Source organism: Phacochoerus africanus, chromosome 4 (assembly GCF_016906955.1).
Source record: "Phacochoerus africanus isolate WHEZ1 chromosome 4, ROS_Pafr_v1, whole genome shotgun sequence".
Lineage (NCBI taxonomy): Eukaryota > Metazoa > Chordata > Mammalia > Artiodactyla > Suidae > Phacochoerus > Phacochoerus africanus.
This window is the reverse complement of record NC_062547.1, coordinates 101552813-101578023: the sequence shown is the minus strand read 5'-3', so window position 1 is coordinate 101578023 and position 25211 is coordinate 101552813. Positions and strand designations below refer to the sequence as shown.

Genomic DNA, 25211 nt, shown 5'->3' with positions numbered 1-25211 from the left:
TATTAAGAGAAAAGAAAAAATACTGTAAAAGAAAAAAGTACATAGACGGGTTAAAAACATCTGTCTTCAAAATATTGGTGGATAATTGAGATTAATACTAAAATTGGAAAGGATTTCTTTGTTGGTTTATTGTTTATTAAGGAGACCACTTCCTTTTTTGAGACTTAAGATCACAGAAATTGAGATCTCCTTTTCCCCACCATGGTGCCTGTTCTGGTTTAATGAGAAAAATGGGATGTAATCCTTGCCAAGTAAGTTTTGCTGCGTTTAATGAGCTGAACCCATTGAGAGCTGGATAAGGACGCAGCCACTCCTGAGTCTGATGCTGTCAACTTAGAAGGGGCATGTGAGAAAGAGGCGTGGTTAGAAATGGTATTTCACCCCTGCTGTTTCCCAGTCAGACTTGTTAAAAATAAGCAATTCTAGATCCTAATCTACTTATGTGGGAACCTTGATATTAAAATCTCTAGCATAAGGATTTTTAGACTTTTCCAGAGAAAACCATTTAATACAAACTTCATTCAGACAAGACTCTGCCATGAATGGGATATAAAGATAGGACTGTCATCCTTCTCTTAGTCTGAGCCATCACTCCAGAACCTGGGGGAAACCCCTTTGCCCTGATCTGCTCATTAGGCTTGTACCAACTATCTACATCACAGTTACTATAAACTGAAATTTTGTAAGCTGAAGATGCCTGGTCTAGGACCATACCACCCTGAATGTTTCTGATCTCTTCTGAAGACTAGATGTCTAGAAGGGGCCTTTACTTTGGGTTTAAAAATTATTGAATCTTAGAGTTCCTTCTGTGGCACAGTGGGTTAAGGATCCAGTGCTATCTCTGCAGCAGCTCTGGTCTCTGCTGAGACGCAAGTTTGGTCCTTGCACAGTGAGTTAAGAATCCGGCACTGATGCAGCTGTGGCTTAGGTCACAGCTGTGGCTCAGCTTCAACCCATGGCCTGGGAACTTCCATATGCTGCAGGTTTGGCAAGAAAAAAAAATTTTTTTAACTGAATACTCATTACACTCTGGGCACTGTGTTAAGCACTTTCTTTTGTAATGTCATTTAATTTTCCCTCTGGAGAGAGAAGCTGGTTGGGTCAGCCCAGTTGTGAGGTGGGTCCTCCTAAGGCAGGTGACTGACATTCTCTCCTCTGTGGCAAGCACAGGGTCATACCCATGTGGGATAAGCATGACTACGAGAGCCTTGCCTTAAGAGAGGGGAAGTCAAGTGTCAGGGGATGAGAGAACGGGTTGGCCAAGCAAACAGGGGCCTGTGGCACTTTCTCTGAAACAGGTAGCATTACTACCACTTTACAGGGAAACAAACTACCCCATCAACAGTGTTTATGGCTTCAAAGAAAATTCTCCCCTGACAAGCACACAGGGAAACAATGCAGAGAGCTTAAATGGTTCCAAAGGCACACAGGATGTAGCAAAGCGGGTGTTAGCATCTGTCGGTCTGTCTAAAGTTTGCACCCGTTACCACCAGTCAATCTCATTCAGGTCTCCCTGGGTACCTTTCAAGCAAATTTTTCCTTCAGGTTTCAGAAGTCAGTAGTAGTAACTCTACCTTTAAGTGGACAGATTGATGGAAAACCCTCATTTTCCAACCCTATATCTTCCTCACCTCTCATTCAAAAAAACAGAGCAGGTATCTATTTAGCAACGTCTATGAATCGGGTATCCTATTAAGCTTTTTAGAAATATGGTCTCCTTTAATTCTTTATAGTAACTATATTGAGTACATTATTCTAGATGGTTTGATCCTCATTTTATAAATGAGGACATTCAGAATCAAAGAGGATGAATAACGAACTCTATAGAGTAAGTGGGAAGGGAACCCAGCTCTGCCCTCTTCCAAAGCTTCAGGCTATTTCCAAGGTACAGGTTTGAGCATGACCTTACCAAAGAATCCCTTAAGTGTCCAGAGCCTTACAGGGGATCCCAGGTGTCCCCACATTCCTTCCTATGAGGTTCCTGGTGACCTCTCAAGAATGCATACACATGTTTGATCCCAGTTGACCCTATTCATTTCAAAAAACTTTCATGACCTGGAGGACTACCTTCCATCCACCCAGTAAACACAGGAGAAGTAAGCCAAAGCTAAAACTCCTTCGCATCAGTGAAGAAAATCTTTGAATATCTTTGACATTCAAAAATTCTTCATGTGGTGTTTTTTAATTACATCTTAAAAGAACATTCATTTTTACTGTCATGATATGCCTCCCACATAGCAATCTCAGTTGTCTAATCAATGGAGGCATTAAAAGACTGAAGAGTAGGCTAGATCAATGAAATCATTCTCTGACTCATGATCTGGCTGTGACACAAATTGAGCCCAAGTCTGCCTGCTAAAGTACTTTATTAGTCAATACTGAAATGTTTTGTTAGCTCCCTCAAATGGCAAAGCTCTCCATGCATCTTTTTCCCCCTCTAGAATAGTACTGAATATTTGTTATTGTTGAGTGTCTTCCAATGAGACCCAGAACCCTGATGTCTAAAAATAAAGCTTGTCAGGGGAGAATTTTCTTTGAAGCCATAAACACTGTTGATGGGGTAGTTTGAGATCGTCCACCAAATACAAGCCACCAAAGAAACATCTGATTGTTTGACCTAAGTTCCCATAAGCAAACTCTTTTATTATTTTCTCAGCCAGTACAACCAGTAGTTCCAAAGAAGTCCATGATGGCATATTTGAATTAGTGGACTAATGAATAAGTGAATTATTTTTCCCAGGACCTAGAGAGACTGGCCAGAGCTGAACTGAGGGGAGCAGACTCCATATGAAAAGCACTTCACATGTGCTGTTACATCCTCAGTACTTCAATGAGGGCTTTATCATTCACGGAAAGAAGCACAGATCCGAGCCTCCTGAGTTTGCATCTCAGTACCAAAAAAGACCACGTACTTGCTCTTAACAGAAGCAGCACTGAGTCATACAGCCTGTAAACACATCTAAAAATGGATAATCACTCTTTTCTTTTTTCTGCCTATTTCAACAGCAATTTTCTCCATTTTTTTCAGAAGGTCACCAGCTTGCAAAAAATGTGAGGGAGGACCATGAAAAGAACCAGACCTTTAGTTTTCCAACACAATCACAAGCATAAGGAAGTAGAAACCAATAGCTAGTCAGATGTCAGTAGCAAGTGTCATGTCCTGGGACCCCCCCCCGTCCAAAGCTGTTCAAGCATCAGAGGCGCCAGAGAATCACCTCCTGTCCAGACTGGTGCCCTGTACACAATGATGATCATGTCATCAGGCTCTGGCCACACTCCAACAGGATTTCCACATTTTTTTCCACTTTTCTCAAATGCTCCACCCCTACAACCATGCTGCCACTCCTTCCCTTTCAGTAGAAGACCAAGGCCTTCTGCTTTGGCAAACTTTCCCCAAACTCCAACCCCTGAAGCCCTCTAAATGTGTTCCCAATTTAGGGTTGCCAGATTTAGCAAATATAAGTGCAGATGCCAGTTAAATTGGAATTTCAGGTAAACAGCAGGAGATATTTATACCAAAATAATATTCATTATTTATCTACAATTCCAATTTAACTGGATGTCTTGTACTTTTCTAGCAACTTTCTCCCACATTTGCAGCTTGTATTCTTACCTCAAGACCTGTAGGAAGATGATAGTTCTGAAATAAAATTCTAATCATCTCCCTCTGCTATTTTTGTCTTTCTATAATAGCTTCCAGCATGGCATAGAAGTTTCCTCATGTGCAGGCCCCACCTAAACCATAGCTTCAGTTTTACTTTCCTTCTATTCCAACATGACTCTTTGTGTATTTTTTTTGTTTGTTTTGTGGTATGGAATATTTAATTAGCAAAAGGTAGAGGGAGCAGACAGAAAGGAAAAGGTGCAGAAATGCACCAGACCACACCCATGTTTTTTTGTCCTCTCCTTCACCCAAACAGCAACTATTTATCACTGGGGAGCCAGGAAAACAAGGCTCAGAGGGCTTATGCCTCTTGCAAAAGCTTACACAGAAAAGTTCCAACTGGCTCCCAGGCCAGTGTTCTCTGCCTCTCCTCCAATGCATCCATTCTGCAGGCCTGAGCAGGGCAATGGCTTGGTCCACATAACACAGTAGAAAGGGAAGAAGGAAGAAATGATGCTTCTCTCTTTGTATAGATGAGGAAGTGGAGGCCCTGGATAAGGCAGTCATCTCTGCACAGTGAGTTTGTATGGGTGGCCCAGGAAAGGGCAGCACAGGCCTGGTATGGACCTTAGTGGAGGCGCTCATGCTGTGCCTGGGAGCCTCCTGGGCACTGGAACAGATGTACAGCAGGCGGGCCAATACAGGGGGCTGGAACAATTGAAGTCCTTGTGGCAGGAGCCTAACATTGAGGAGGTTGAGCATAGGAGGCCCCACAAAGAGAGGAGCACACTCCCTTGTGAGGGCCGCCTAGCTCTGCCCAGGCACCTGCTCTGGGGTGGGCTCCAGGGCCATACTGTGAACTTACAGGGGACGCTGTTGACACTGATGAGCAGTGGAGGCCTAGCCACAGGTTCAAGGGCCCCTCAGGGGAGGACGGGGTCAGGGAGGGGCCTTCTGCCTTGGGGCAAGGAGAGCTTTGACTGACAGATGGAGAGGTGGGGTCCGTGGCCTCAGGAGAGAGGGACCCAGGTGACTGGGGCAGCAACAGCGGAAGAGTCCGGAGCTGAGTATATTTGCAGTTTCCCAAACAGTCAATGCTCTCTCTATAGCTTCTACTCTTTTCTTGAAACAGTATGTTTATGAATGTAAGGTGTATTTCTTGCTAGTTACATATTTTGTTTTTTATGAAAATTGGCACTGTTAGCATACCTCCTTTTTATATTCAACAATATATCTGGACGTTTCCCACAAGTTACTGGAAAACCACATAATTTTTAATGACTGCATAGTTTTCGCCATATGAATACTTTTTTTTCCTCTCAGACACTCGTTTTAGAAATATTTATTTTCAGTGTTTTTTTTTGCCATCTCACAGAATGCTGTAAGGAAAAATCCTAAACACATGTCTGAACAGGTCCTTGGTAATATCCTTTGGCAAATTCCTATACTGGGTCAGAGTATATGCAAGTTGAATATTTTTGGTAGTTAATATGAATTTGCCACCCTTTAAGATTTTGGTATCTTATATAAACATGCCTGCTTAACCACCAGTTATGTTCATCATGTGCCCTGGAGAGAAGCCATCTTTGACTATCCCTGTTCTTGCCAACACCAACCCATCCCTATCACCACACACTCTAAGAGGCTAAGTGAATCTACTCCTCTGAGTTCCCATATCTCCCTCACTGTATTATAATAAAAAGCTCGCTGGGGGTCTTCTTCACCAGCCCCAGATTGTTCTAACTGTATCTTCCATTTGTGTTTCCGATCTCAGCACAAAGCAAGATGTCTCAGACATAGTAGCACAATCGTTGCTCAAAAAATGTCTGATGAATGAATCCTAATTATTTTAGTCCAGTCTTTTTTCCTACATCAAAAACTATCTAGTTTTCATGCATAATTTTCATTGAACATTTGCAGGCACTGTACATGGGGTCCCAGTAAATCAACTATACTTCAATAGAAATAAAAAAAAGGGAGAAAGAGAGAGAGAGAGAGAGGGAAAAAAAAAAAAAAAAAAAAAAGGACCTGGTCCTTGCCCGTGACAGTTCGTGGTCTAGTAAGGGAAACAAACAACTAAATGGAATACATGAATATAATAGCTGCAGTGATCGAGGTCCTTATATGATATGCAGAGCGTGCAGCCAAAGGACATTTAGATCATCCAGGATGTATGCGCGTGCGCTGCATATATAAAGAAAAGGGGTCTCCCTAGCTTTGACCCTAGCTCTTATTCCACCCTTCAGTCTGTCTCTTTCACTCAGCAACTTCATGTTTGCCTTTAATACTTCAGCTTATTGTCTCTCTTTGTACTCAATTCTTAAACTGCAGCTAAACTTCAAATTGGAAGGATAAAACTGTAGAATGGTAGAAGATGAGTGTTACGTACATGACCTGTCAGTTCACATAGAGAAAGATGTAAAGAAAAAAACTTTTTTTAAAAAGTCAATTTACTAAAGATTTTCCACTCTAGAAAGCAAACTTTGTGTTTTAGATCTATTAGGACACAGGAGAGATACTTAGAATTTAAAGCCAGTGATAGCCAGTATAGTGGACACTTAACAGTTGCTCTCTCTTACACATGCTACAGCCCCCCTGCCATCTTCCCAGATCTCCCACCTTGCTCAGATTGCCCAAAGACTCATTTAAGAAATAACAAGATAAAGAGATACTCTTTATTCCTATAGAGGATTTCTACCCTGAAACTCAGCTCTTTTTCCATCTAATGAATTGTCTTGGCAACCTTGAAGGAAACCTGAAGATCTCACCCTTGTAAATGGCTGAATTTCCCTTATTTGAATGCCAGATGACTCCTGGATCCGCAGGAATTCATTAGAAAACCAACTTCCTAGGAGTTCCTGTCATGGCGCTGTGGTTAACGAATCCGACTAGGAACCATGAGGTTGCGGGTTCGGTCCCTGCCCTTGCTCAGTGGGTTAAAGATCCGGCGTTGCCGTGAGCTGTGGTGTAGGTTGCAGACGCAGCTCGGATCCCACGTTGCCGTGGCTCTGGTGTAGGCCAGTGGCTACAGCTCCGATTCGACCCCTAGCCTGGGAACCTCCATATGCCGAGGGAGCGGCCCAAGAAATAGCAAAAAAAAAAAAAAAAGAAAGAAAACCAACTTCCTAAACTTTCTTCAGTCTCCCATGTATCCGAAGAATTGACCGTCTAAATGGTTCTTCATGGTGTCCAACCCAAGCATCTACCTGTTAGTCAACCATATGGTTTTATTACTTCTGTTCTCTTTCCAAAAAGTCTGCCCCCATAAGTTTGTCATTTCTGTAATTGAAGAGTGGGACTTAGGGGAGGAGAAAAAAGGATATACCCATAGTTTTGGTCTCAGTTCTCAGAGCAGATATTTTCCCACCTATTTCCAGTGATGTCTGTGTTTTCTTCCTAGATGATTTTGCACACTCCTCTTGTATGTAGCCAGAACTCTTTTTTTTTTTTTTTTAAGTGAGATTAAGCATTATAGTAGAACTCTTTGACACACTATGGTAGGGGAGTGTACAATGTAGAGCCGATAGAGGTACCTTCTGGTTAACTCATGACCCCATGACTAGTTTGCATCATGCCCTATGTGGTGGGTGGTGTTGGCAGAGGTGTTCATATGATACTTGCAGAGACTTATTGTCCTTGGTTCAAAAAGGTGACAAGAAATGGGAAGATTTCAGCTAACAAACTAAAAGTGGAAACCAAATGATGTCTTTATCTGCATGTGGAAAATGTTTATAAGCAGAACTATTATTAGAAGAGTCTAGGTACCCTGAGAGTTTTGTATTCTTTTGTTTTTAGTGTTGCATGAGATAAATTTATTAAAAGCATGCAATTTTAAAGCCTTTTTATACATAGAACTGGAATAGTACTGCAGGTAACCAAACTAAAATTTGGTTTTCTGTTTTTCGTTATTGAATTTGTTTCATCATACAAGAAAAAGGAAATAGTCATGACACTACATCACTTATTAAAAAAAAATTAGGAGTTCCCACTGTGGCACAGCAGAAACGAACCCGACTAGTATTCACAAAGGTGCAGGTTCAATCCCTGGCCTCACTCAGTGGGTTAAGGATCCAGCTGAGCTGTGGTATAGGTCACAGTCATGGGTCAGATCTGGTGTTGCTATAGCTGTGGTGTAAGCTGGCAGCTACAGCTCCGATTCGACCCCTGGCCTAGGAAATTCCATATGCTGCAGGTGGGGCCCTAAAAAGAAAAAAACCCAAAAAACCGAAAACAAACAAAAATGACCCCTGAATATTCTGGTAGCATTCTTAAATGAGAGCCTATTCACCTAAACAAAGTTTCCAAATGAGTTACACTCTTATGGGCAACAGCAAAAATTTACCTTAAAAATGAGTGTTACTACTACCCCTTTATAGTGGGTAGAAGTTAAAAGTCCAAACTTTGAAATAAGAGAGACCTGGCATTAAATTTCAGACCTTGCATTTTTTAGCTATATGAATATATTCATTTTCCTAAGCCTCAGTTTCCTCATCAGTAAAATGGGGATAATACCTCTCTGCGTTGAGGTCTTATAAGGATCAAAAGACAACACACTATACTAAGCATACAGTGAGTGCTCAATAAATGATAGTCAGGTACCTGACCATGTTTAAAATAGGACAGGCCATCGTGGGTATAACAGATATTTAAACATAGTGAAAGCAACCACCTTGAAGAGTTCTCTTGTAAAACCTATTGAAAAGAAGGGTTTTCCATGCCATTAGTCCTGCTTCGCCTTGGACTTGTGGACAAAGATAACAGCATTGACATGGAAAAATTTCCTGTGTCTCTATCCCCCTGGTATGTATATGGAAGTCCTACAAAAATGAAAATTATATTTTTATCAACAAAAAAAGCTGACGAAGAAATTTGAGCAATCCTCTACAGATTAAAGCTTCTTGAAAACTGAGCTTTATAGAAATAGCAAGAATGTATGCCATTTTACAGATCATATCCATAAATATTGGAAAGAAACGTTTTTCTTGATTATTGCAATACAAATCTCCACCACGTGCAGTGCATAAAGACAAAGGCCAGCAGCACTGTGAGCAAAGAACAGGGCATTTCCCTGAAACCCTCACTGAGTCCAAAAGCAAAATACTCTTCTCTAACAGCCTCACTCTGGATGTGGACGAAGAAGAAGAAAGGTAAACCTACACTGGCATATCAGGCCTGGGCACAGGGACTAATTTTAATAAATCAGAATAGAACATGAAAATGTCAACTTAATCAAGCATTTAAATTTTATTAATCAAGCCTAATTTTTATGAGTGCAAATAACCACTGAAGCCGGACAAATTTGTTCTCGATTGCATCAGAAACATAATTTTAATATTTAATGGACTGATGAATTTAAATGGAGAATTATCTTTATGAAACATGCTCTTCATAATTTGCCATTAAATGAGAAATAAAAAAAATCAACATAAATCTTATGTAAAGGTTATTTAACTAAATGTTGGTACTATAAATATTATAAATGCATTATGCACTAATTTAGCAATCACACAGTACACTACATAAAGCTGAAATGATAAGTGGACCAGGCAAGCTTTTCCTAGAATATCGAGCTCTTGTATTATATTGTGGGAAGCTCATGATAAAATGGTTACAGGGGTTTTGTGTGAGGTTTCGTGAACATTCTTTTCATTCAGGCTTTTGTGCTACAATTCACCATTCACCACAGACAGTCTTTCCAGTTCCAATGTAGGTCTAAATCCACATGGTCTGTCTTTTGTGAGGTGATTATTCTTTACAAAATAGATTAAAAAAACTTTATCATTATTACTTATAGAAAAGAGATGCAAGGGAAAAAACTGAAGTTTTCTGACTATATGATTTTTGGACATTCAAAATATGCCCCATTTTTAAAGTCAGATTTTCTGACATAATGCTCTCAAGCCTCAAAATATTCTAGGCGCTAGGAAAAAAGGAAAAAGAAAAATCAAATTAGCATTAGAATATTTTTCTCTTCCAGTGTCCACCTATTCCTCTCATCCCCCTCTGCCGTTCCCAATTATAATTGTTTAAAATAGGTAATAGCTGTGAGTTTTTATAAAAAGTAAATCAAATCTAACCAAGCAATATGGTTCAAAAGTTTGCTAACAATTTCTAAGAGAAACGATTTTTTTGTTTGTTTTCACATTCTCTTCTTTAAAGGTGCTTAATCTTCCCTAAGTGTAGCATTTACCTGTGTTACATCTACTGAATTCTGCATTTACCTGAAAAGAACTTCTTGCCTACTGCACCTCTAATGCTCGCAAATGTATCTTATGGGGTTAGAATAAAGGACATTTCTGAGAAGACTGGAGAGAATTGGAGGTTACAGCTCCTTCTTCCTGCTCTGCAGAAAATGTTTTTAATAGATAATGGACTCTTTTAGGCACTCGAAAAATTCCTAAGGTTATCTTTAAAACCTAAAACATTTAAAATTGTGCCTTTTTGGTTACACATTTGTGGTTCTGGAAGAGAAATTTGGTTTTTATAGAGAGAAGCTGAAGCACGTAATTATCTTTTTAATTTGACATCTGTTTATTACTAAGGAACAAAAACGTTTTGCTTTGAAACTATTAAATTTTATAAAATAGATTAGTGGTAAGTCTAGTTATCTTCTAATTTCATTTGCAAAGCACATTAAACAATTCAGTTTTTTGGCCTTTTGTATAATTTTTAAACTGAAAAATAATATTGTTTCAAGAAAGCATTATTATTTAAAAAGCACATTGCAGGTTAATAGTTGACCTATTTTCCCCTACTCAATCAAATTAATATGCAGTATCCTAAAGACACCAAGATTATAATTTTCACTGCAAGCAAAAATACAGTACATTGTGAAGCCTTTAGATGGAGACATAGTTCAAATAAACACTAGAGTTCTGTTCACAGTGCTTTGTGTAGGTATAAGAATGAACATTTAAGAACACTGAAAAGGAAATATGAAAAGAAATTCATTTAATATGCTTATATTGATTATAGAATTTATACTGTATTTAGCCTCTCTTAATAGAAGGGTTTTTCTGCAAATTAAGCCGACACTTAAAAAGTAAAAGCTTATAGACTCTTGGCCAGTAAAGTGAATTTACTATCCTTGCACCTTACAGCAAAGCGTATTATACTGCAAATAAGAATGCTGTTGTTGATGATGCAGAATACAGGCTGTATGTAATCAGTGGCATGCATCAAAAGTCATCTGATAGCCACATTAAAGCCACATTTCCTATTAAGAATCAGACTAAATTACAGCATGGCACTTCCCAGAATGAGCCAAGGAAATGCATTGTGCAAGAAGAAATAATTGTATTTGAGTGTCTCTGTAAAAATCAGGAAGTCTTTTAGCAGTAAGTAATAATGCTTTTCTTTTTAGTCTGCCTTCTTTTGTATTGCAATATATTCAGCCTCACTGGCAAGCCTATCACACTAATTATTATTACATCTAGTGGTTCAGTTATCTTGATGACTACTGTAGCTGAAATACTCCAAGGTCAAATCCTTAATAGCGTGAATCAAACTAAGCAGCCATCATACATGCAGTTGCTTTTGAGATAGACTAGATGAAACAGTATATCCCAGACCTGTTTATGGGTTTTATTATTCTTTCAAATGTGGAGTAAATTATATGTGCAGTTTAATTGCACCATTTTGCAGAAGTTCTTTCTCAAAAACCTTGAGAGGTGCAGGTGTTCTGTTGTGCAAATGACAGCACAAGTGCACCTATAATGATCTTATTGACCACAGAAGTCTTCGTCCCAACCTCCAGTGCTTTCAAGTGATCTGAAATAATGCAACTCCTCAATTCAGAGACTTTCAATAATTTCATGTGATATTTGCACTTGTAATACATCCATTGGCAGACAAATGCATGTTCTGCTTGGTTTATGCCCACACAAAATGGCATAAATGAACTCCAGACCATGTTGAAGAAAAAGGCTCTCTCCAAATTCCTCCATATCTCTAGGGTGGAAATAAGCATTTAGTTTGTAATGTATCCAAATATAAGCATCTGTACACACTTGGATGTTCTATTGAATATGAAATTAAATATGAAACTTCTTTTGTGACAATTTTCTTTAATTTTTTAACATCTCAGTTGCACATCTGGACAGCAGTGATTTCTTCTTTAATTTAAACGTGTCGTTTTTTATAGACCCTTTTGAGTAAAGCAATTTGCATTGTGCAACTATTCATTCTGAACTTAGCAAAACATCCATTTAATTCAAAGTCTATTTCTGAGAGGGAAAGTAAACATACAGAAGACACTGGTTTATGTCAGATTTGGCTTTCCAGAATTTTGGGCTTTGTCATACTCAATACTTATTTACAAAGGTAACATGAGCAAGATTTTTTTTTTTCTTGGTTCCTTTTTGGTTGAAGAGAGATAAATAATTGGAAGACTTAGCCTGGAAAATTATAATACAAAATGTTCAAAGAATTATTCATGGACCTTTTAACCTCCTTTTACCATTTTAGCTTTGAAGCATGTACCCTAAGTTGGTATTTAAAAGCAGTGCTTAGTATTCACTGTCCTGTGGTGATTTCAGTAATGAAGTTTACCTGTATCCAGTTTTCCTTTCACTGTTTTCATCTTCCTATTCTGTATCCTACCATTCCCCTCCCTTATACATCTTTGTCTAGTGGAATAATTTTAAACATGCTGTCCTATTTTTATTCAGATTAGCAACAGCATTTTTAACATTTTTGGCCAAATAAAATTTTATTTCCTTGCAAATCATAAAGCATTTAGTTGTGTCGGATTAGAATTAAAAGGCATAATGTTAATAGAGCTCCTATATAAAGATACAGATTCTACAGATGCAGCTTGGCTCTATTTTGAAAATAGACTTTAAAAATATATAGCTGCATTGTATATTTGTATGTTAATGACAAATGTTCAGCAGATATGGAATACGAAAGAAGAAATATTACGCTTTTTAAAATAATGTTATCTGCTTATTCTTTGGCTATAATGTAGGTGGAATACTGCATTTGGGGCTGTCTACGTGTGTTTTTTTAAATGCCATCTTTATTAGTATTACATTCAAGGAATAGTTCCAAGAATCAGTTTCTTTCAAAACCTTCCTCCAGTGTGTGGCATATAAGTCTGTGACGAGCGACATTACAGAAGGTCATGTCACTTTTAACTGCTTGCATTACATCTTTCTGATTTCCCTTGTGCCCTTCCTTTGTTTGATTAATACTACTTGCTTTCAAGCAAGGTATCAGAAAGCATAATTTGGAAAAAGAATTCTAGAGCCCATCTGAGATATTCCCCCTCAAGAAAAGAGGAAAAAAACCCAACTTTGTAAAAAATGTGTCTTTTCTAACACATGCATTTTTTTGGTCACTCTTCATTTCTTTTTTCCCTCAAGGAAATCCTACAGATGTGTTGTTATTAAATTATTGTTGACAAGTGTTTGGGCAACTGGACTTTGTATACTTGAAAACAAAACTATGTAGTCCCTATTTGGTTTTATTTGAAGAGGAAAGAGCTGGAATTTGAGACTGGGACTCCTCTATTTTATTTGTTTTCCTTAGTTACTCCAGCACTCTCTTTCTAAATAGTAGGTGTTACTTGAGTTCTTTGGGAAAGGCGACAATTTTGTGTAGTCATTAAATGCACTTCAGTGATATGTACAGTTTGTTTTTAAAAGCTCGGTTTGCAGTTTCTATATTCATTGCATTTGGCCAGGACTCATGTCTTAGAGCACAGCTCAGCTTCTGAGACACTTTGCCTTCGAAGCTATCCATTTCATTGGACCGTTAAAGCCTGAAAATTAGTTGTGAAACCATTATCATTTTAATTAGGATTCTTTATCCGTGCTTTTACCTGTGCCCCTTTATGTGTTTTTTAAGTGTCAGTGAAACATGAATCAGAATTGTGTGTGTCATTTGGAATACTGAATATTGTGCCCAGGAAAAAAAGATATCATTTCTGAAAATGTATGTTAAAATATTATTAAATTGATGGGGTTTTTTATTATTTGTAGTAATAGCTCACATGTTTGAGTACTTACTTCAATACAGGAACTATGCTGAGCACTTGAAACACATTAACTCATTGGCTCCCTAATCTACACTGGAATAGGTGCTATTATTATCTCCATTTTTCCAAGGCACCTTAAGCTTCACCTGAGCAAAGTGTAATAGTGGGCTACATTCTGAAGCAGCTTAAAGGCATCAGTAGGAAACCATCTGTATTACCGTCTGTAAATCCTCACTTGTAGATGTTTATGATGTAACATTAAAAAGGCACTGGAGGAGGGGAGAAGCCCTCGCTCGGGTGCTACTACACAACACAAAGGCCTCTTGCTAACACAACACTTGTCTGCCAAATGTAAAAGCAAATGGTTGTGTTGGGTGGTTCTGGCTGCACATTTGTGGAGCAATTGTGCGTAGCCAATTACCCACTTGTGCAGGGTGGGAACAGTTTGGGTTTTGCAAATGAAGAGCCTGATTCTGTACACCTCTTTGAGTCGTTTCTGAACGTAAGAGCTGCAGCCGACTTGTGAAATGTGTAAATTAAGCTCTTGGTTTGTTTTATGGTTCAATGATATTTCGAATGTTGGAAAATTAACTTGAAGATAGCGGAGATCTCCAAATCTTAAAATAAAAGTTCAATATCCATGGTTTCTATTACCAGGCAAATCTTTGAAAGCATTTTAAATATTTGCTTATATTAATCTACATCATTGATTAGGTTTAAGTCTTTGCAGGTGAGCTGGTTCATTTTTGTGAGATAAATGATAGCCCCTCTACCAAAGAGTGTGTTCAAAGATTATGAGGCGTAGAAGCTCCTGCTGTGGCTCAGCGGGTTAAGAACCTGACTAGTATCCATGAGGTTGCGGGTTCAGTTCCTGACCTTGCTCAGTGGGTAAGGATCTGCTGCTGTTGCCACAGGCTGTAGGTTGCAGACGCGACTCGATCTGGCATTTCTGTGGCTGTGGCATAGGCTGGCAGCTGCAACTCCGATTCGAGCCCTAGCCTGGGAACTTCCATGTGCCACAGGTACGGCCTTAAAAAGGAAAAAAAGATATGAAGCATAGATGATGTATTCCTCTATTCACACTATCAACAAATATTTCCTAAACACCTATTATGTACCTTACAAGTGCTGGCACAATCTGACACCATTCTGCCTTCCTTGTATTTGTAGTATGATGGTTAGTACTGAAAAGGGGAGAGAGTAATACATTCTTAATAATAATCATTTAAAATATTCTCTGATTTTATGTACAGGAATAAAAGCATAATATTCTATTTATTTTCCATATTTGATTATGATTCTGCATGGGTAATTTTAGGAAACAATCTAATATATATCAAATAATCGTATTGTATGCCTCAAATATAATTTTTATTTTTTAGAAATAGATAATAATGATCAACCTTTAAAAGTACTTAATGTAAATCTAAAATCTTAAACATTATTTTATTAGAGATACAAAATTATAATCACTTTTTAAAAATCATGTGAGGGTTAGGTCAGTTCTCTTTTTGTTTTTCTTTTCCTTTTTTTCTTTTTCTTTTTTTGTATTTCAGGACTGCTCAGGGTTTGAGACCTGGCTCTCTTCTATCCCACAGTCTGGGTGTGAGTTCTAGTTTAGATATTTTTTTCTGTTAGGGGAATTCTTTTGATGCAACATAATGTACTGAAATAATGTGACAGCTTTTCCTATTTAAATCTCCATCACAAGGAACCCAGTTTGGAATAGCCTGGCATACAGCACCTCAAATGTACATCGTTACTACTGATGTCTATGTACTTATGATACAGATGCTTCAAAATTTTAGGAAATTAAGTCAACATGAAAGGCTATCTGATATCCCCCCATTTAAATTCTATTGGATTGTAAGCCCCTTGAGGGCTGCCATGACTTTAGATGAAGTACCTGTTCGTTATTCATTTTCCCGCAGTCCTTGGCGTCGCGTGCCTTGGACGATGGAGTTTATAATAAACGCTTATTGAGTGGTTAAATATAATTAGAATGTAGAGACCTTTCTTGCAGAATTGCTTTATATGTCCCCCAAATAAGTGCAAATTCTCACCCAGTATTAGAAACAGCACATTGTGTTTCTCTGGTTCTTTTGATTTTTGTTTTTTGTTATTTGCTTTTGCTTTTTAGGGCCTCACCCACAGCATATGGAAGTTCCCAGAATAGGGATTGAATTGGAGCTGTAGCTGCCAGCCTATGGCACAGCCACAGCCATGCGGGAGCCAAGCCACATCTACGACCTACACAGCAGCTCACGGCAATGCCAGATCCCCAAACCACTGAGTGAGGCTAGGGATTGAGGCCAGGGATCAAACCCCTGTCCCCATGGGTACTAGTCGGATTTGCTTCTACTGAGCCACAACAGGAACTCCTACTCTGGTTCTTTTGAAATGCTGAATGTCCAAGTGAAAGTCCACAAGATTCTACCATTTAATAGAAGGGTTGAAAGTTTGGCATTAAATTAGGAACAAGCTCCCAGTCTGTCAGATGCTTTTAGTTATGTATCAGTTCATGAGAACTAGGGGTTTGTGTTTGGGCTCTTCTTTTAAATCAGTTAATGCTTTTAGAATATTTGATGAAAGTCATTAGAATAGCTGAGAGTCCTGACATGTTATCTCAGAACTTTGTATAGGAAGTCTTCGTTATTGGCGATTTCATTCATAGCCTCTTCCTGTCTTTCTCATAAAACCACATGAAAGAAGGAGCTAGCTATCTCTGTCTTCCAAAGTCAAGAGCTTTGGGAGAAAGTTTTAAAAATACTTGATAACCATGATCCTATCAAGTTTGTTCAGAGATAAAGATATTGAATAAAAAAAATAATAAAAGCACCACAAGCATTAGAAGTTATGTCAGATGGCATAAATACAATCATGAGTTGGCACTTACCTGAATAACAGCACCTCCAAAATTTTAAAAGATTTATTATTTCCATGCAGTATGTGTGTGTGCATAAAAACATACTAAAACACCTGAAACAGGGTGAAGTCTCATTTGTAATGCCTGCAGTTATGTATTGATCCAGGCAAGGGGAAATTTTTTGGCAAATCCAAAATGACTATTCCATTCTGTTAAGTAAACCAGGATCCATTCAAAACTACATGCATGCCTATCTACCTACATGGGTAATATATACATATTATACACATTTGATTATTGACTACATTTCTAATTTAATAGTAATTAAATTAATTCCATAGTAATATCCATTCTCATAACGTGATCCATGTGTAAAATCACAGAGAATTAAAGGTGGATTTTCCAGGGAATCCACAAAATGAATGGGTAATTCAAAGATAGTCAAGAGTTGACATTTGTACATCCATATTAGAATTGGAGCCATGAAAGATACTGTTAATTTTATGCCATAGATCACCAGCATGAATCAATGAATGGACATAGTTTTTTATCTTAGAGTCTGGTGACAGATAAAATAGAAAGAACAGAGATGTTTTCTTAGTTATCTAGCTCCAAACTGAAAGTGCCTAATTGATATAGACAGTGGAGTTGGTAAAAAAAAGAAATCCCCTCATTTAGAGCATCGCTCAAATTAGTGTAGTTTACGTGATACATTTTTCAAATTTTTAAAGTTGCTACAGAACATTTCACACAAATAGGCTTCCCTGACTGGGATTCGGTTCCCTGGTGTTCATCAATTAAAGGCATAGCATTTTCCTAATCCCTATCTCTAGATCAAATATGCCTTCTCAGTGCCTCTGTTTCAAATGTTAATAAAGTTTTCATTTCTGAAAGGTTCAAATTGACAGAACAAAATTCTCTCCTTTAAGAGCTCGAAAACGACTTCTGTTTCTGTCTGCAGGTAGTGGAGGACATGCTAGAGGACGAGGAAGAAGAAGATGACAAAGATGACAAGGTAATTATCTTTCCCAGCACTTGGGTACCTGGGGATGGGGAAATGTAGACATGACACTGTTTTCACAGACAGTTAAAAAAGGAGTTGAAGTGTTTGAGTCCAGAAAATTGGACAGTGCTGTTTATCATCCTAACAATGCCACTGCATGTTGCAAAGAGGGAGAGAGGGCTATAAATCGTCTTCGCTTTTGTCCAGAGCTGGGTCAAATATTTTTCTGCCAGGAACAAAAAAAAAAATAATGCCGCTTGTCTGGAACTTGATAGCTCTCGTGAAGATAACGGCAGTGACAACTGTTTTTGAAGGGCAAAAATTTGTCCTATCTTGAGTATTACAAATCCGGCTGCACTTTGAGGGAAGAGAGAAGTGAAAAAATAACAGCCTGCATGCATTGAACCTGGATATTGTCTTCTATAATTTTCTAAGAATTGCTCAGCAAAAGAACACATGCATGTGGAGGGCTCCAGAGGGCATTTAAATAACCCCAGGGCTCACTGCCCTTGCCCAGGCTTGGAATGGCCACCGTGGCTCCTTGGTCAGGAAAGTCTGTTCAGAGAGGCTCGTGTTTCGATTGCTGGTTGGCTTGGGAATGGTGACCACGGTCAATAACAGCTAGTTTCTGGGACTGTTTGGATTGGTTGTCCTCTGGGGAGAGGGGACAACTGGAGGGAGGAATGAGTGACCTTGGACTACTGCAGCAGTGGCTGGGGTCAGAAGAACAGCTTTCTATGACAAGGAGGAGAGTGATGCTGGTTTATCATTATCCTTGGGCATTTCTAGATCGAAAATCTAAAAAGTCTTAGGGTGAGATTGGGAGGGGAAATGAGAATATCATTCATTATTTCCACATTGTTCTGCATCTAAAACCAGATTTTTGACCTTCACGGAATCTATCTGACTTGTGTTAGAGTAAAGCAGTGGAATTTTTTGAAGAAAGGAGAAAAACAATATATTTTAATTTATGCCCTTGACCTTGATTCCAATAGAGATGTACACGTATAACCAAGTGTAAGAATTTGTGGGCTTGAGGCAAACACTGGGAATGTCAAAAAAAAAAAAATTTCACAGTGATTAAACTCCGAAGTGATTTTTTCTGACAAATATTCACTACTAGAAGAAAAAAAGAAACAGAAACACACACATGCACACACACGCTTTCTCCCTTCTACTGTTTCAAACATGTTTAAATTGATAGTGCTTCGATGTGAGATTTTTCTTCTGGACATCATTTAGTCATTAGCAACATCATCAAATATAAACTAAACAGAATCTCCTTTCTGCAAAAACACATATGTGCTTGTTTTTAATGTTGAATAACATGAGCATACACTTCTGGCAATAAATGATATGATTTATTGTTAAGGTCAGTTGTAGAGCTGTAGAGAGCTTGTGTTTTAACTCAACATGCCAGCTCTGAATCATCATTTCTCTGCTGATAAACACTGAGCTGCCATCCATTTATGGCCATTTTCCCTTGCTTGTTGCCACTTTATTATTAAAGCCACCGTAAAGATCCATTCCAAGCAGCAGGCGTTTCCCCAGAAATGTTAATAAATGGAAACCCTAGTGAAGTTGAGTACTTCAGTGCCCCTGCTTGAAGTCAACCTGTATTTTTGTAGGTAGTTTGTTGATATTCTACACCACTAATTTCCCTTTATGGTCATTTTTTAATACAGAGGATTTTAGGGGTGGGAAACCAATAGCACACCTGGTTAGCCTGCTCACCAAAACATAGATGTCAAGTAGAACATGCCAAGGTAGAAACAACCCAAAATCTCTGGAGTGGCATCTGTTGTAATCCAGTGTTCGGTTGTCTGAAATTGACACCCTGATTCTAACACATTTTCAGGTCTAGTTACCAAAGTTGTTTGCAAGTGAGTGCTTAAATCACTGTGTGAATTCAACTGTATTCTTCCAAACAGGATGCTGACAAACAGCATGTTTTCCATATGAAAGGATTGTGAGCTGATTTTCCTAAACCTAAACCTTTATTTGAGTGATACATAAGGTTTTTCTTCTTCCCACTCATAATGCAATGGATAGTATACAAATCACATCCAAACAAAAAGAAAATCTCCAATGTAATAATTGACAATAGACTTTCAGGGACTTACATAATAGAGGGAAGAATCTAAGAGTGGACGTCTGAAAATAAAAAGCTTTCACTGTAAGAAGTGAAAATATGAAAGGATGCTTCAGGTTTCTATTTACCAGCTTCTGTCTCTCAACTGGCTCTCGCAGTGGTGAATTCTGTAAGTCTTGGCTGTCAGTGTGTCTGAATGGGGGAAGGGTAATTTCCTATTTTAAAAAATTCTTTGGTTCCTCTATTTAAAGTTTGTGTGTAGAGTCACGCGTAATGGAATTTCATGAGAAAACAAATGTGTTTTTTGCCATCTGAGCAGGTACTGACCTCTAGCTCTCATTATTCCTCTGTTTGCTCATGTGGTATAATAGTGGGGTTAGGTCAGTGGGTCCTCTTATAGGATAAAAGTAAAAAAGATTAATAAATGTGCCAAAGCCTCACTTTAATTGAACCTGAAGCATATGTTGCAAGTATGTAAAATATGTCCCAGATGTTTCACGAGGGCTAGTGTCTTGGCTTTCCCTGATTACCACAAGGCAGCTATTAGTCCTGTAACCTTTGGACTTGGGGGTAAATGGGGTATTACGTGGCACAGAATGAGAGCACCTGTTTTCCATTCAGCAAAGACCCCTGGCAGGCTTTGCCTAAGCCCATCCATATGTTTTTACTTAGCAGATTGTTGGACGATTATGAAAAGTGTCTTTCTTTAGAGCCAGCATTGATATTAGTCACTCACAATGAAAGGACAAGTCATTGGCTACTTGACAAGGTCCGTGTGAGCAGAAACTTAAGTCATTCACTTCTTTTCAGCTTGGAGTGTTTTCCCTCAACATGATTATATAGATGGCATAGACACAGGTATAAGAAGTGAAGCAAGGATGACAATTACTTAAGAGTTTTGGAGTAGCTTTTCTTCAGTGCTGACTTTAGCACCTGGGAAGACTTTGGTTAAAGTTGGTGAAAGCCAAGTCATGGTTTACCTGAAGTCCCAGATCTTGAGGCTTTTCCACATGATGGACTTTTGAGTATTTTTTCGTAAGTTTTTATTTTTTATTAAAACAGCTAATCATTATTCAGGTGAGGGTTTGTGATCCTTAGACTTATTCTTCATTCTAGACTCCATTGTCTACATTTGCTTAAATCTGAAACTAGGTGGCTTCTCTTTTAATCCAATTCCATGATTTTCACAAAGGCAGAAAATATCAGTTTTAAATGGTGAGTCTTACTTCTGAATCATTGACTTGTTAATATTTTCACTTACATCTGCATTATGTAGTAGCACTAGGTTAAGCTGTACTGGAGATGAAATTTTTCCTGAATTAAATGTTAGAAAGACATCATATTGCATTCTCAATTCCCTTTGTTGTAAAGTATTCTTTCAGCCATCAACCACAAAGTCACAGTTTGATCTGATTTTTCACCTAACACCAAACTCTGCCTTTGTGGTTAACAGAATTTTTAGTAGATCAGGCTTAAATTACCTAGGTGGAGCCAACAACAAACCATAAAGTTGTTTTTCACTATGTTATATACAATAATACAGTGGTCCATCTGCATAATCTAGACATCTAATTAATGAAGATCAGCTCCTATTCTGTAGTTTAGGCATGCTGCCCGTGGTGTGTCCTACCCTTGTAATAGGATCCAGCTGTAGCATCAGAAAGCAGAAGATAGAATGCAGGTTTTTCTCAGGAGAAGCATGGATCCAAATGGATGGCATTCAAATAATATTTATTGATAAAAGACATTAAAATGTTCAGACATATATGCTTACATTGCTTCTCCTTTTCTTCAACCATCATGGCAAGGTTACTGTTTTAAGATTAGGTGCAATGAATGGAATGTATCTGAGTTATGTCAAAATACACAGATTGTTTGTTTTACTTCTCAAAATCTGTGTTTTCTGGTTTGATTCTCTAGCCGTAAACATGTATATAAGATACCTAAGATGAATACATCTCTGCATCTCAAATCAACTATGAGGGAGGTAGGGAAGAGATAACTGATAAATGATATGAGAGAAGATTTTAATCAGACAAAATGGCATCTTCTAGTTCTACTCAATGAAAAAAGTACCTGTGGGGAAACTGATCAAAACTTTGGGGAAAGGCAGGAAAAGAGGAGACAAAAAAAAAATCTTTTAAAAAATCCTAACTTACATTTAACTGAAATACCATTATATTAGCTTACTAGTTTTCTATTGCTGCATAGCAAATTACCACAAACTTAGAGCCTCAAAGCCTGATTTATTTGCACTCAGTTCAGTAGATCAGAAGTCCCAGTATTGCTCCACTGGGCTTTCTGCTCAGTTTCACAGTCAAGCTGAGTTCTTGTCTAGAGGCTCTGCAGGAAAATCCACTTTGCCAGCTCATTTAGTTTGTTTGTTGAATTCAGTTCCTTGTAGTTGGATGCCTTAAGCCATTCCCCCCCTTTAATTGTTGGCCTTCTGCTCCTAGTGTCCACTCTCTATGGCCTTATCCATCTTTATATCCATCACTGGAGAATCTCCCCTGTGTCAAGTCTCTTTCATATGCCATATTTCTTTCTTCAGGAAGAGCCCAGTCTCCTGATTAGATCAGGCCCACCAAAAATAATCTCCCTTTTTATGGTCAACTGTGCCGTGTAACATAACCCAATTATGGCAATGACTATCCCATCATATTACAAAGTCTCCTCACACACAACGGAGAGGATTATACAGGACATATACACCAGGAGATAGTAATATTGGCAGCCACCTTAGAATTCTGTCTAATATAACCAGCTAATCCCACCCCTACTCTAGAAAAAAAATTGGAAAAGTCTTTGCATTCCTTGTTTTGCTAGACCTTGGTATAACTATCCTACAATAAACAAATTAGGAAAGCCCACCTGCCTAGACATGTCCTTTCAATATAGGAAACATCTCATGCTGAGAAACATGTTATAGTGATAGTACAGTATGTTCCACTTGCTTATTATATAATTCATATCTTGGGCGAGGAGTGTTTGGGCATGCAGAGAACCTAATGGGCTCTTTCTTCTTGTGGCCTCCTGGAGAAAAGAGCAAATAATAATACAATTGGCAGAAAATGGGGAAGGTCCATTCCTCCTATTAGGGACCTATTGGTTGAGAGCCCACTGACCTGAAGTCAGGAGAAGCACTCTCTACATCATTTGAAATCATAGCAAATTAAAACTGGAGGGTACCCAGTACAGGCAAGAGAAGGCTGCCCTGATGCCCAGCAGTCTTCCATCTCCTGGAAGGCAGGAGGCCTTCTGCCTGCACACATGCAACTCACTCCCCCATTTGGGCATCCTCGGGGGCTACCTTTCCTCAGCCCTTGTTATTATATATAACATAGTGAAAAACACCTTTATGGTTTGTTGTTGGCTCCACCTAGGTAATTTAAGCCTGATCTACTAAAAATTCTGTTAACCACATCCACCACACCTGGCTGGCCTCTATAGCTAGGCTTTGTAGCACCATGACCCTGACTGGGGCATCAGGACAGGTATCCATGATGACTAAGGTTTGCTTGACAGGTGTCATGGGCCAGAGTTCTTAGCTGGAGAACGGATTAGGGCCTCTGACATTGGGGGTACCGAAGTGTTGCTCAGGACCCTCTCGTGGGCCAGTGGAACTCCTGAGATCCCATGAGAGCGACTTTCCTTTGAGCAGCTGATTCCACTCAGCACATCCCAGTCCATCCTCTCCCTGCTCCTCCTAGTTCAACCTCATTTTAAAATGAGGAAACTGTAGTTCATACAAACTTAAGGGAATTACCAGAGGTGATATAGACAGTAAGTGGCAGAGCCAGGGCTAGAACTCAAGTGGTGACATAGACAACAAGTGTCAGAGCCAGGGCTAGAACTCAAGTTTCTAAGTTTGGCATCTTTACCCTTCCTTAAGGTTTCCCAGGAGGAAAACACACAAACAAAATATCAAAGTGTAGATGCAAATTATCTCAAGGATGGTCTGTAGTAGCATAGTCAGGGAACATACTACTCATCCCATCTAGGAGCTATTTCTTGGTTTACACTTCTTCTCACTGTTCTCTTATGCTTTCAGCTCTTTCCCATCATACCAGCCAAGGGAGTGTGTGGGTGTGTGGTAGGCAGAATAATAGCCCCTCAGAAAGGTCCCTGTCCTGGTCTCTAGAACCTGTATGTATGTTACACGGGACGGCAAAGAGGCATTGAGGTGACAGATGGGATGAAGTTTGCTAATCAGCTCACTTTACAAGAGGGAGATTATCCTGGATTATCTGGATGGGCCCAGTATAACAAGTGTCCTTTAAAGTGAAGGAGACCATCAGAGTGTATAGCAGGTGGCGGCTGCTTATGCAGCTGTGTCCAAAACCAAGGCTTCAAACCTTTCTGGCTGCTGAAGAGCTGCTGAAACATCTGGACAACCTGAAGGAGTTGCTCTCCCAGCTGGGCATCTTCAAAGTGACAGGTGGCACATGGTCCAAGCTCACCAAGATCTGAGCTGTCCGCCAATCCATCGCCCTTGTTCTCACCACCATTAGCCAAATTAGAAAGAGAAACTCAGGAGGTCCCATAAGCCCCAGGATCTGCTGCCATGCACAGCAGTCTCAACAAGTACAAGGGGAACCTTAAGGCGAAGAAACAGCAGCCATGGAGGACCCACTGTGGAAACATGCAGTCAAGGCCAGAGCTTTGGCATTAATAAAACACACACTGACTGGGAGGCGAGCTGCTATACTGGCTTTGAAGTTGGAGAAAGGGGATCATAAGCCAAGAAATGTGGGCAGCCTCTAGAAGCTGGAAAGGCCCTTTGAGCCTCCCGAAAGAAATGCTGCCTTGCCCACATCTTGATGATAGTCGAGTGAGACTCATTTTCAACTTCTGAACTGCAGAATTTTTTGTAAGACAAATTTGTGTTGTTTAAGCCACTATTTTTGGAAATTTGTTATAGCAGCAAGAGGCACTAATAAAGGAGCCTTCCAACTGCATTTTCTATACTTCTAAAAAAATGATAATAATACATCCTACCATATAACACAGGGAACTGTGTCTAATTTCTTGGGATAGAACATGATGGGGAATGATATGAGAAAAAGAATGCGTATATATACATATGTGTATGAGTCACTTTGTGTACAGAAGAAATTCGCACAATGTTGTAAATCAATTATACTTTAATTTTAAAAAGTTTTTTAAAATGCTATATTTTAAAGCACTAGATCTGAGCTCCTAATTTTTCTTGTTATCTTAGTCCTACTCTTCCATGTAAATATAGCTGTATGATTTTTCATTTAATATGGAAACTAAGAACAGTATCTAACGAAAAAACTTTAGGGGAGGAGTCCAAATTGCCTTAGTTTTATTTCAGAAAATTTTGTCCATAGTGAGAGTGGATTAATGCCTATCTTAGCACAATTGATTACTTTCCTGTTTAGGAGCCTGCATTATTTATTGGTGAGTAGAGCACTAAGGCATGGTTAACTTCATTTTTCAACCAAAGATTTTCACTTCCTCACAACATTCTTTCCATTCCTTGAAATGTTTCATTCTACAAAGCAGGGCAGAGGGTATTCACCTTATTTAGGATACAGGCCCTTTTATTTATTTATTTATTTATTTGGCCATACCCACAGCGTGTGGAAATTCCTTGGCCAGAGATCAAACCCATGGCACAGCAACAACGCAAGTCATAGCAGT

General features: G+C 38.9%; 1 protein-coding gene across 7 annotated transcripts in view; it reads left to right on the top strand.

Moving 5' to 3' along the window:
• MCTP1 (multiple C2 and transmembrane domain containing 1) overlaps positions 1-25211 on the top strand; it is a 539003-nt gene that overhangs the window by 442195 nt on the left and 71597 nt on the right. For all 7 annotated transcript variants that reach the window (XR_007134536.1, XM_047778307.1, XM_047778303.1 and 4 more), the window contains one exon: positions 17411-17464. Coding sequence is in view for 6 of the 7 variants with exons in the window: in XM_047778307.1 (XP_047634263.1) it covers positions 17411-17464 (54 nt within the window). In the remaining variant the exon portion in view is untranslated. The remainder of the gene's footprint in view (positions 1-17410; positions 17465-25211) is intronic.